General features: G+C 40.4%; 1 protein-coding gene across 2 annotated transcripts in view; it reads right to left on the bottom strand.

The window, feature by feature from the left end:
• Positions 1-13,959, bottom strand: part of ACSL4 (acyl-CoA synthetase long chain family member 4) — a 77,694-nt gene that overhangs the window by 33,093 nt on the left and 30,642 nt on the right. The window contains exons 1-4 of one of the 2 annotated variants that reach the window (XM_040265065.1): positions 3,033-3,449; positions 2,619-2,796; positions 2,120-2,229; positions 1,864-2,002 (exon numbers count right to left, since the gene is read on the bottom strand). In XM_040265065.1, the coding sequence (XP_040120999.1) occupies positions 1,864-2,002; positions 2,120-2,229; positions 2,619-2,796; positions 3,033-3,383 (778 nt within the window). In that variant the 5' untranslated portion in view covers positions 3,384-3,449. Of the gene's footprint in view, positions 1-1,863; positions 2,003-2,119; positions 2,230-2,618; positions 2,797-3,032; positions 3,450-13,959 lie in introns of those variants that run through there. The other variant, XM_040265067.1, reaches the window with a different exon arrangement.

Raw genomic sequence — 13,959 nt, forward strand, 5'->3', positions numbered from 1 at the left:
TCTGGATTGGGGATTCTTTTGGGTCTTCCAGAATTAATGCTTCTTTCCCTATCAGGGTCAGACCATACTACAATTATTTTTAATCAAAATCAGACAGGAATTTTAGGAAACCAAGAAAAAGAGACAATTTAGAGGGGCTTAGATGCCCTTCATTTCCCACCAAAGGTAATATCTAAACAGTTTCTAAACTTTGTTTCTGCTTGCCGTCTGCCTGCAGGTAGGAACGTTTAATCATCTTGTGTCCTGAGCCCCAGTGCTGTCTCTGCTTGTTGAATGATTGGGGGAAAGAACTAGAGAGGTCTTCCCAACAGATTACAGTCAGCTGTCTTGAGCAGGGATCGGCCAACTTTCATTGTGAAGGACCATAGAGTAAATACTTTAAACTTGGAGGGTCGTATGGTCTCTCTGCCAAAGCTACCCAGGTTTGTTACTGGAGAGTGAAGGAAACAATAGGCAGTTGTTAAACAAATGGATGTGACTGTGTTCCAATCCAACTTCATTTAAAGAAACAGATGCAAGTTGAAGCTTGCTAACCTGTCGGCTAGAGTCGTGCTTCTCAAACTATCTGCTGTGAGGACCTTTTTTCCCCTTAATAATTTATGGATGCATGCGTTTGTAAAATACAATAAAAGAAGGTAGAGATGAGTAGACTAGGTGGGATATGTGGCATATCATGTTATGGCTCACACAAAATTATGAGGACCCCTACCTCCCATAGTTTTATGCCAACAAATCCCAACCAATCAGGACTTCTCAGTCAACTTTATCCCAGTCTTGCAGTGTAAACCTGGTGTTGAGACACAACTCTCCATGGATCTGTTGAGTCTCTGCACATCTTGTGAGACTTTATTCTGGACTATCTTTTGAAGGATGATTCCACAGTGAACAGCCTTGGAAGATAGAAAAAGTGTCTCCCTCTGGAGCAAGGAACAGGCATGCTCACTGTCGAGTGCAATAAAGAAAATACTTTTCCTCAGAGCAAAGGGCAGGCATGCTGACTGCCTGTTATAAAAGATTCGGCTTCGTCATCTAGCAGAGTATTGTGATCTTCTCATTAAACATGTGAAAGAAAATAATTTAAATGGAGTATTTCAACTGTTCAACCCTCTCTGACCTGATGACCAACTGACATTTTGATATGATACACTTAACTTATTTCAAATGGAATACTAACTACCATAGCGGTGGTAGAATAAATCCAAGTATGGTTTTATTTATGGTTTATATCCTCAGAGATATGATTAAAATCAGTAGCATTAGCACTAAAAAAAATAAAGGAAAATTTTACTGAATGGAAGGCCTGAGATCTGTCCCTAACATGAGGTTCAGATTGGAAGGTTATAGTAGGTTTTTAACAAAAAAAAAAAAAGGAAAGAAAGTTAGGCAGCAGCTGCCATAAATCTGAATCATTGAATGCAAGCATGTTTAGTTGTGTCCAACTCTCTTCAACCCCATGGACTGTAGTTTGCCAGGTTCCTCTGTCCATGGAATTCTCCAGGCCAGAATACTAGAATGGGTAGCCACTCCCTTCTCCAGGGACCTTCCGAACCCAAGGATGGAACCCAGGTCTCCTGCATTGCAGATGGATTCTTTACCATCTGAGCCACCAGGGAAGCCCTGAACCATTGAATACTTTTCAGTAATTTAGTAAATTTTCAAACAGTGGTTACCTTATTGAGGAGAGAAAATCTTAATATTATATGGTCTTGATAGTTTTTAAACATTTTTAAAGTTATCTTTTATTGAGTTATACAAACCTTTTTTTTAAATCAGAGAACTTAACAGTTTTCACTTGTATTATTTCTTTAATCTACTGGAATAATAAGCCTTGAATCGATTAATAAATTTGTTTGCTTTACTTACAGTTTTCTGGCTTGGATCCCAACTCTTCTACTGATTGCATGCTGTGAATCTCAAATCCTTCAGGGTATTCTGCCTTATTGATAGTCTTATTGTCCACATAAATGATATGTTTAACACAGTTGATATCTATCAATGCAGTCTGTTGAACAGAAAGAAAATCCAGCTATTAAATATGGGCCCGCAATCAACTTCATTACTTAATATTTTCCTATGCTGTCAAATGCTACCATAAATTAAAAGAAAATGTCATATTTACCTTAAGTTTACTCTCCAGAAGTTCAACACTAGTAATCAGATAGGTAGCCTCAGATTCATTTAACCCATGAACTACAGCTTCTCTGCCAAGGGTGGCATATAAAGTCACAACTACATAATAAAAAATAAACACAAACATTAAATGATAAACATTTCTTAGATATATTATTTCACCCAACTTTTAATGGTAGACTCACAGACATGAATATATTTTATAATCTAATTTGATTTCATAGTCTCTGCTCTTACCCTTCCACCTTGCCTCAAACTTCCTGGCAGTCACAAATGTGTCTTACAAATTCTCAGGATTCTAACTCTCTAAACCTAAAGAAACCAGAAAATACTGAAAGTGTCACAAACTGGGCACAAATTCATCAGTTAAGATTCTCAAGGTCAACAGGTTCTAGCTTAACACTTGCTTGGAAGACAAGAGGATCTGAGGACAGTTTCATGTATAAGCACAACCCACTTTCTCCCTCCAAAAACCACCAGGCACTTACGAGGAAAGTTGTACTTAAAGCAGGTCTGTGCTGCAATCATCCATTCAGCCCTGGTCTCACAGAAAATAGCAATGGTGCTCTTTGGCTTCAGTCCCAGTGCAGTGAGTCCACTACCGAAGTTATTCACTCTGCGGTTCACTTCAAGATAGTTCAACCATTTATAATTCCCAAGAATTAACTGTTAGAGTGAGAGATGGTGTGATATTAGCACATGTACTCAAACAAGCAATTAAAATACTATTCAATGGGGAGAACTCAAAATTGCCCTTAAGTGCATATACAGACACTAGGAACACCTTTGGAGAATTAGTTACAGGCACTGTAATGAAATGTTGGCGTGTTTTAAATGCACTTGATTTATAGTCAAGTGTACCTTCCCCTTAAAAAAAAACAGAAAGCCCCAAAATGCTTTACCTTCTTAAAAACCTTTCCATTTGGCTGCATTTCATTTTCTTCACTTAGGACTTCCCTGGTTCCCAGGCTCTCCTTCTTCCCAAACTTGGAGACAGCATGATCGAATAATTTATCCAGGGTGTCTGCTCCGGGGATGTCTATGACAGCTAGCGAGTCGAAGTGCGTGACAGAACGATATGGACTTCCAGGTTTGTCTGAGGTGGGCTTAGCTTTTATTCTCTTTGCCATAGCGTTTTTCTTCTTAGCATTGGTAAGAAAATACCATGGAATAAATATAAGGGCACTGTATATTGTTATTAACAGGTGGATAGGCAGCAAAATAATGGTGAGCACACTTTGCTTAAGTTTCATGGTGGCAAGGCTTCTAAAATGGTGTTTATTTCTTGTTATTCTTTGGCTTCAGAAAGCCTGATTTTGCTGAAGAAGGCAATAATGGGAGCAGCAGTAAGAGTAGCAGAATAGTCAAGGCAGTTCAATTTTAATGATACAGAAAGAGTTAGTAATCTTTGGAAGCCGACAACAAAGTACACCTGCAGGTGAAGACAATGAACCAGGCAGAGAGCAGGGAAAACAAAACAAAAACAAGAGAGTATTAACAAGTTGATAGCACCATTGATTTAAATACCCAGGTTTTTATTAGTTTCTATCATTGATTTGATACGAGAAAGCGGAAATAACTGGTCTGAAAGACTGGTATTTTCCAGTTTTAATCATTATGGCCATAAATTTTACATGTAATTTTTGTAGGTTATCTGGTATACTGCACGTGACTCTACAAGTCAGTTGTATAACACTATAGCAACTAAAGCACATGCATGTGATATTTAAGTCTGACTAAATTTTAGGAGAGTAGAGAATGCCAATACTGAGGTTTCTCTTCAATATGCATATGTAAACTGAACAACTTTAAATAGTATTTGACTTTTTCAAAAGAGGGGAAATAAACCCACCAATTTTGGTTTATTTCTCAATGATCAACCCAGAAATATTCTGAGTTCTTCACTAAGATAATTTTTTAGTAATGCTATTCATTATCGCCTATCCCCCAAATTGGACTAATATAATCATAAAATCATTTCCTACATGTCTGTTTTGTGCTCAGATTGCACCAGTTGCCCGGGAGTGGCAGTATTAAGTCCAAGGCAGTGTAAGTCTCCTGGCTCCTGCTTATTATGAGTTAACAGTTATGAGGTCATCAGTATACAAGATAGATCCAGTGTTTTTCAAACTTTGTTTGCAGGAGAAAGGGGCAGCTAACCCATTTCATCAAATAAACACTAGTGAAGACTTCCCATCTGTAAACACTAAAGTGAAGTAAACACTAAAGTAGAATTGCTCTGGCTGAAGCAGGGATTGGGGGTGCCCTGAGTCCCACCTGGACTTCCTGGAACCCCATTCCCAAAGTGACCACTAGACCTTCTTTCCAATGAAGAGTCTGTAGAAATACCTAAGTCCTGTGGTGCGCAGTGCAAGCAATTAATGTGATAGCAGTTCAGAGCAAGTGCAAAATGGTCCACAGTTACAAAGGGAAGCTTTGTGGAGATTAGACTTAAGCTGGACCTTATGTTGGGGATCTGGAAACAAAGGAAAAGGACAGAGGTCATTCTGGGCTGGGGAACCACATGAAGAGAGGAATGAAAAGACTCGAGGAGAGGAATGAGTGCGAATAATAAAGACACTCGCCTGACTGTGGCACAAAGTACTCGCCACAGCAGTACAGGCCACAGTAATACATGATCTGACAAATCAGGCGAAGTAGTTTTCATTTGATTTGGCAGGAAACTGGAGGCCACTGCAGGTCAGAAAAACACTGCCAATTGGAAAGGAACTGCAGAAACAGCCTCATGGAGAATAATCTTTCTCCAGAAGCTTGCCTTCAGTTGAGAAAGCTATTTTGGTGAGTAGCAGTATATTTCAACTAGAAAAAAGTAAAGTATTAGCTCACTTTGAGGAGCCAAAGTAAAGTGCATCCTTCTGCAACTCCTATGAAAATCGACTACTGACCCCAAGCCAGTTGTGCCTTTTTACGCCAATTACTATAAAATGGTAACATAATCCTTAAACCTGCTCTGCTTTTATTCATGTTGTTCAACTGAGCGTGGTGAAATGAGCAAGAAACTACAGATGAAATGACCCGCGATTCAGGCCCCATCTCTGTCACTGACTAGCTGTGTAACCTTGGGCAAAGCCTCTGAGCATAAGATTTGGCTAGATCAGTAGGCCTTAATTTCCTAGGGGTGATGGACCACTTTCAGAATTCAATGAGAACTCCTCAGTTCTCCTCAGAGAGATATGCAAAATGGTATACTCAAATTCACGGAATTCCTGAATTCCCTGAATCCATCCATGAACACCAAAGGTTGACACCACCCTTACAATTTCCTGGGGCCCTTGCAACCTTAACTTTATACGTTACTATACCTAGAAAAGGGCTTCCCTGGTGGCTCAGTGGAAAGAATCTGCCTGCCAATGCAGCAGATGTGTTTGATCCCTGGGTTGGGAACATCCCCTGGAGAAGGGATCAACTACCTGCTCCAGTATTCTTGCCTGGGAAATCCCATGGACAGAGGAGCCTAGAGGGCTACAGTCCATGGGGTCACAAAGAGCCAGACACAATTGAGTTACTAAACAACAATATACCTAGAATTGCTTTCTCCATCTCTCTGACAAGTCTCGTCATCTTTTTTTTTTTCAAGATAGAACACACCAAGGGTCTATCATAGTGCCTGATCCTCAGTATGCAAGATCCCCTCTAACAATCCTCTTCTCCTCAAACATTCCATGACTACCCAAATCTGTGATAATCTCTCCTTTTCCTAATTTCCCACATCATTAGAAATGTCTACCACTCATTCTGATCCTTGATTATGCCATCATTTTTAAACATCTAAGCATCTAAGTATGCAGCACAGACTAGCAGTTCTCAATCCTATCAAACCCAGCACCTCTTTATTATAACAAATATTTTATAATACTCCTTTATAAACCTTAAAGGGTACTCAGAGATGATAGTCCACTTACACACACAGTTTTAAAAATAATTCCTTACTGATAATATAAAGAAGTACTGAAAGGAAATTAATTCAAAATAAATACTTATTTCAATACATAAATTCTCAGGGACAATACCAGAAGACAAACAAAAGTCTTTAGACTGATAGAATCCCCCTAAGTGCGGAGTATCACTTCATTCTCATTTGAAAAATGGGGCTGAAGAAGCAGAAGACAGCTTTTGAAAATATTATAAACTAGCTGGATTTAAACTGCACTGTATGCTTTTCAGTCAACTGTATTGTTATATACACTTAATTTTTTACACAGATTTCCCTTAAGTCTTAGAGGTAAGGAAACATCTACACACACACACACACCCCACAAGGCTCAAAGAACACTGAGGTAAAGAGAGATCATTTAGTCTAGAAGTTTTCTAATTTTTTCTGGTGGTGCTGAGGCTGGGGGCATGATGTGGGTATGGGTCACTCATTTGAATAAAATCTTATATGGACATGGAAACACAAGTATAGATAAAAGAAACAGACAGAGTTGCTTCAGTTGGGGAAGCTGTGTAAGCACCTGAAGGGACTCCATGGAACCTCCATTTCAGCTGAGTATTTGAGCCACTGATGCTGTCTGATCTTTCATCTCCAAGGGAAGTGAATGAGTGACAGTGCAAATTGTATCCAAGGTCTGTCCCCAAGTTTGGTGCTCTTTCAAGCACCCCCCCCACTCCCAGCCAGCCTCTGCCCACTTTGGCCTATCATGTAAAAATCCTTCTTTATCAAAAATTTTCCAGCATTACACACAGTCTGCTGATTAATTTTTTTTTAAAAATTTGAACACCTACTATGTATGTTTTGAGCACATAATACAAAGATGAGTAAAACATGCTCTCAATCCTTTGCATGCACACCTGCATGTCCATATGTATGGTAGGGGGCAGGGAGATGAGTTCACAAACATATACAGTAGACTATGATAGATCCCATCAGAGAAGCAAGAACAAAAGGTATTCAAAAAAGGGATCAGATTACACCCAGTTTGGGAAGCAGGGGCAGGGGAGAGATGAAGGAGGAAGGAGAACCATCTACGAAGGTTTCACAAAAAAAGCACAGTATTCTGGGTTGGTGTAAAGGATGCGGATGTTTTCAAAGGGAGAGGACAAAGACTGGGAAATGAGGATGGTCCTCATGGACTAGGGAATGGCTGGCAGCAGAACTGCAGGATGTATCAGAAAACAGCAAGCAACATAGCAGACACTTTCGAGCTTTCTGCTTTTAAAGTGCTGGTTCCCTTTTGTGATCTAAGTCATATTATTTCAGAGTCAATGCTACTAGAATGTCACTATAAGAGACACATGTGTATAATGATTTGGTAACTCAAGATTAAACACCCTGCTATTATATTAGGAGAAAGCCTAATGATAGGTTGGGTGGTAAACACCCTAATCAAAGGAAATCTGGCTTCTCAACTCAGTATCTGCTCTTAAATGTGACTCTGGACAAGGCATATGACCTCTCATGTAAAAGCTCTGTACCAGCAGCATCATGTGTAATCGGGAATACTGCTTGTGTTTGTTATCTACTTCATGGCACTGTTGGGAAAAGTCCTCTGTCTGATCCAGCTTCACCTTCCATGGGTGTGTAGTATTGGTCCCTGGAATACACTCTCAACCCTCTTGCCCCTCTCCCACTTCGGTGTACTCACTCGGCTAAACCACGACCTGGTTAAATCCAGTTTACCACCTCATCTGCACCCTTCCCCACGCAGTTGAATTTGGCTGGAGAAACACCCAACAGAGCCGAACACCCCCCTTTATATCCATGGCTGCTCCCTCAAATGGACCCTTGAAGCTGCAGAGAAGCCATGCTGCCCTACCCTAGGCCATCCACAGGCTTGCTCTCCTGGGGTTCATGCTTTGTTTTCTCTCTTCAGGCCACCGAGTCTCCTTCACTGTCCTCAACCTCAGCTGCTGACTTGGCTTACCATTTGGCTGAGGAAACGGAAACCATCTGAAGAGAACGTCCACAGACTCCCACCAGTGTCTCTGCAACTATTTGCATCTGTGGCCACATCTCTCCTCTCTCCTGTGACTAGAGATGGGCTGGTGATGCGACCAGCCAAGGCCGACCCCTTCACTCATGCATGAAGCCCCTGTCTAGACTAGAAAGACCTTGCTGCTGCTGCTGCTGCTAAGTCACTTCAGTCGTGTCCGACTCTGTGCGACCCCATAGACAGCAGCCTACCAGGCTCCCACATCCCACTGCTCTATTGACTCTTCCTTTTCCTGCCTCGAACTGGTCCCACCCACATCCTAACAGGCTGTGATTTCTTTCATCTTAAAAACCATTCCCTCTCTCTTACCTTATTCTCTGCCTATGGTTCCATTTCTTCTTCTCTGTGTGTGTGCTAAGTCACTTCAGTCATGTCTGACTGTTTGGACTATAGTCCACCAGGCTCCTCTGTCCATGGGATTCTCCAGGCAAGAATGGAGTGGGTTGCCGGGCCCTTCTCCAGGGAATCTTCCCAACCCAGGGATCGAACCTGTGTCTCTTAGGTCTCCAGCACTGGCAGGTGGGTTCTTTACCACTAGCGCCATGTAGGAAATCCTCTCCTTCTCTGTAAGACTCCTTTAAAGAGTTGTCCCTATGCCCTGTCACCCGGTTATCTCCCATTTTCTTTTGACCCCACTAAGCTTAGGTTTCTTCCTGCTGCTCCACAAAATTGCTTTGCTCAAGGTCACCAATGACTTACATGTTGTCAGATCCCAAGGTCAATTAAAGCTCAGGCCTCAACCCACCCTTGACCCACCACCAGCCTTTAGCCCAGTTGACCCCTCTTTTCCTGCTGGAAACTTCTTCACTTGGCTTCCAGGAGAACCCATTCTTGAGGTTTTCTTCCAACTTCCCTGACCATTCCTTCTCCATCTTCATTGCTGCTTCTTCCCCATCTCCCGGACCTCTCAATGCTGTAGTGTTCAGTCCTTGAACCTTTTCTTTATCTAAGCTCACTCCCAAGGTGATCTCATTTAGGCTCATAGCTTTAAACAGCATATATATGGTGATGATACCAAAGTTTCTCTAAGCCTGGAAGTCTCCCTTAAGCACTAGGTTTGTATATCCAACTGCTTCCTCAACAAATCCATTTAGATATCAGTTACATCCTTATTTAATACATATGTATTAATAGGAAATTGAGCTGCTGATCATCCTTCCACAAATAGCCCACTCAGTCTTGCCCGTCTCTGTAGCTCCAGTTGCTTTAACCAAAAGCCTTCATTCAGGTTCACTTTCATTCCCCTCTCTTTCTCACAATTTCACAGCCAATTCATCAGCAAATCCTACCAGCTCTACTCACAAAACAGATACCAAGTTTGACTACTTCTCACCATCTCCACACATATCAACCTGGCTCAAGCCACTATCTCCTCTCACCTGGAGAACTGCAATAGCCAATGTAAGCTTCCTGCTTCCACCTTTATAACGAATTCTAAACTCATCAGCCAGAGCACTCTAGTTCAACTGTAAGCTAGATCATGCCATTCCTCTACTCAAAACCTTTCAAAGAATCCCCATGTGACTCATTCAGAAAAAAACAGAGTCCTTACTCTGATCTATGAGAAGGGACCTGTCCCCCACCTCAAGTTTCCGCCTTCATCTGCGACACTGTCCATCTCCTTCTGCTACCATGCCACTTGTTCCTTGATGTTTCTGGGACACAACAAGCATGACCATGCCTCAGGGATCTTGTACACGCTATTCTCTCTGCCTGGAATGTTCTTCCAAGATACCTGCCCAGCTTATTTTCTCATCTCCTTTTTGCCTTTATTCAAATATCACCCCCTCAGTAAGGCCTTCTCCATGCTCAGTTGCTAAGTCGTGTCCAACTCTGTGACGCTATGGACTATAGCTCGCCAGGCTCCAGTCATGGGATTTCCCAGGCAGGAATACTGGAATGGGTTGCCATACCCTCTTTCCAGGGGATCTTCCTGACCCAGGGATCAAACTCAGGTCTCTTGCGTCTCCTACATTGCAGGTGGATTCTTTACCACAGAGCCACCTGGGAAGCCCAAGGCCTTCTCCAGTCACTCCAAAATCACAGCCCATTTTGATTTCTCTTAGTACTTAATACTACTACTTCATATGCTTTATCTTTCATGTTTATTTTCAAGGCCTCCATTAGAACATAAAGGTTTCGTCAGGCAGAGTTTATTGTTCGCTGCTGAATCTTCCTACACTTGTACCTTTGTGTACTAAGTGTTCAATAAACTTGTTGACTGAAATAAGAATGGAGATGGGATTGCTCTGAAACTATAAAGTAAAAATGGATGTTAAGGGCAATAGCCAGAAGACAACCAATCTTAGTCATCGTTTTACAAAATCACTTGTCCAGGCCAACACTCCAGGAAATGGTATACTCTTAAAATCCCTGGTAATTAACTTGAACATGTGTTTAGTTGCTTGATAGAAAACATGAAACTGGACAAACTGCCTTTTCCACAGAGGAAAAAGACAAGTTGTTACAAAAGCAAGAGGATTATAGAATTTGTATCATGTGCCTTTTCACGGATGCCTTTCAAAATGCTGTCCTGCCATGTATGAAGAGGGATACTGCTGTCTCACCAGGAGGACATGAACTCTGAGTTGCACTTCCTTAAAATCAAATGATGCACTTGAATTGCAGCTGGAAAGGGCAGGGTGTCAGCTTCAGTCAGGGGATAGTGAATCATTCCTGTTGATGTTCAGCATTCCATTTGGGAATCGGATTGCATGCTCACTCAGTTGTGTACAACTCTTCAGTGACCCCATGGACTGCAGCCTGCTAGGCTTCTCTGTCCATGGGATTCTCCAGGCAAGAATACTGGAGTGGGTTGCCATGCCCTCCTCCAGGGTATCTTCCTGACGCAGGGATTGAACTTGCATCTCTTGCATCTCCTGCATTGGCAGGGGGATTCTTTACCAATGAGCCACCTGGGAAGCCCGAGAATCAGATTAATAACCACTTATTGAGCCTGTACTATGGGCTAGGACTGCGCTCAGTCCTTTAGATACACTATTTATTTTAATCCTTCAGAAACACTCTTTGAACTAATTACCCTAGGAATACAACTTATAACTGATGATATAACAGTCTCAGACAGATCATTTGACCAAGATAACACAGTTAAGTAGGGATTCTGATCCAGGTCTACTGGATTTTAAAGTCCATGCTTTTAGCTGTACTGTCTGTGACCTGGGTCATACTGGTATAATTTAAATAGGTAAGAGTGACAAACTTTGTGTATGAAAAAATCCTGATGACAACTTTGAGCACTGATCTGTCCTACAGTTTAAGGCATTTTTATAGCAGTGGGGGCGGGGCAGGGAGCTCTTAAGCTGCCCAGTACGTCCTAGAAGTATAAGTGAAAATCAGGTGTAATTTTAATTTGCTTCTTGTTTTGAGGCCAAGTTTAATGAAGTATTTCATTCCAGTTACTTCAAACGCTCTGAGACAGTTAGGTTAAACACAAAAAGCATTAGTAATACATGAAGCTCCAGCACACAATGTAAACAAATGTGACATACTGATTAAAGGCTGAATTTAAAAGAAATCATCATCTTTCCCAGTAGCATGTGACACAACACCCATTTAAGAAAGAGAAAATATAATAAACTAAAATCAATGCCAAGATATTTTTTTTCCAAAAGTTTTAGAAAACAGTCTAAACCAAGCAAGGATCCATGCATCTACCAAGTTGAGACACGTGGTAGAGACAAATATACTTCATCTGTCCTTGATATATTTCCTTATGAAAATGTAAGAGATAGCAATGTGATAATCAATGATTAACTGTCAGTGCTACTTTAAGAAATCACATTCTCAAACCACACATCAGTTAAGAGTAATTTAGATACCAAATAAAGAGATAATTTGCCTTCTGCAAAGGATAAGCCTATATCCACTAAACATTAAATCAGAAAAGAAGTATAAAAATTCCAAGAGATTAAAACAGATATGCATACCTGTTGCACTTTAAAAGATCATACTTCGACATAGATATTGCATCAACAAGACTTTTGTAAAGCGGTGGAGTGCTTTTTTAAAAATTCCTATTTTCTTTCACACACTATTAAAAAGTTTCAAGTGATTTTAAAACATATAGGAGAAAGGTTATATACACATTGAAGAAAAGCTTTGGTTAATGAAATCAAACCTCATAGGCACTACATTACAACATAATTAACCTTATATTTCAATATTAAAACTTTTAAAATGTTAATATTTTAAGAAAATAAAAGGCAGTAAGAGTAGCTAGTACGATCTTTTGCTTTCAGACAGTTTGTAGGACTGAATAATCATGTGAAATATATATCTGTCTGCTCTATGTAAGTCTCATGTGACTCAAAGTTGGTAAGTCAATCTAATCAATACAAAATAGCTTATGCAGTCAAACTTCTGAAGTATACAGTAATTATAATAACTACATTTGAAAGCTGAAAAAAAAGCAAAAGAAAAGCAAACACCTAGGGTGACTAGACAGACGTTCTATACCACACACTGTACGCCTGCCTAGCTAGTTTGACTAGAAGAGTCAGCTATGAATGATCTTTGGTAACATCTCTAACAAGATGAACCAAACCTGTTTGTTTCATCACCTGGATGGACATTAACTTCTGAAGTCGCCATCCTGCTAGTCTCTTCCCAGCTTTCCCCAGCAAAGAAAGCACCTCAGCTGCCATGTTGAAAATGCCCTTTCTTGCTCGAGCATGCATTCCCTCCCATAATGCGTTAAGAACATGCCCAGCATGCATCAGATAATGCTTTTTCTAGGTCACAGGATATATAATTGGGATCCTATCTACATATGTTGAAATAAGGAGATGTCATGTGTTGAAATGTGGGAGTCTCATACAATGTTGTGCCTACACACTTCACACACACTGAGTACAGGTACATTTATCTTCCTCATTTTAAGTGATTGAAACACACTTGATTTTTATTTTAAAAAATACACTTGATTTTTTAAAGCTTTCCAAAGTTGAGAGTGGGTTGGATATAATGTAATCCAAAGCTTACATATAAGGAATTTTGAGGATATATCATGCTAGAAGTGGCACCTGCCAACAAGATATGATGTTATAATCCAACTTTATCAGACATCATGAAAAATGGGAGAGAAACTAAGTTCTAGGAGTTATGTGTTCAGAGAGAAATATAAAGGGTTCAGTGCTGTAGAAGGGAAGCAGACAACGACAACCCCAATCCCTACAGCTGCTGCTAAAGAGGATGTGCTACAGGTCCCTCTAGACAAAACCCTGCTACTACATTAAACGGCCATCATGCATGGTGTAGACTTTTTGTCTGTAAAGTCTTCCGTGTACTGGGTATTTTTTTCTTTATGATCTTAACATAAGTTAATTAAAAACAATCAGATTACATATCTGACAAATTAACTCAGTTATAAATGTGTTATCTGAATGAGAAATATACAGACTATTATCTTTGCTATTTGTTACACATCTGTCTCCTATCATCTTATCTACTAATTATAATAAATCAACACAGCTGTGAGCTGCCAACCCTGAGCACAGGTTAAAAAAAAATCTGTTAACCTGCAGTGCTATTTCCCACAGCCTTTGTGTTACAAGGAGAATTTTGCAACTTACATCTTTTTTGGCTACATGCCCTATCCTCTGGCCTTTGCTAGAGGAAGCACCAGTTTAATAGATTGGTTCTCTATGAATGTTGTTTCCCAGTACTCGCGCTGTTAAAAAGTTATGCAGCAAGGTAGTCTTAAACCACTTCTTACAAAATGGCTAAATAAGTCACTATGATTCAGCTACCAGGCCACCATAATGTGAAACTGTACTGTGGCAAATAACAAACAAAACAAAACAACAAAACCTTGCTTTGCTCTTCAGTAGCAAATATATCTTATAGCTGAGATTAA

Source organism: Oryx dammah, unplaced genomic scaffold, assembly GCF_014754425.2.
Source record: "Oryx dammah isolate SB20612 unplaced genomic scaffold, SCBI_Odam_1.1 HiC_scaffold_23, whole genome shotgun sequence".
NCBI lineage: Eukaryota > Metazoa > Chordata > Mammalia > Artiodactyla > Bovidae > Oryx > Oryx dammah.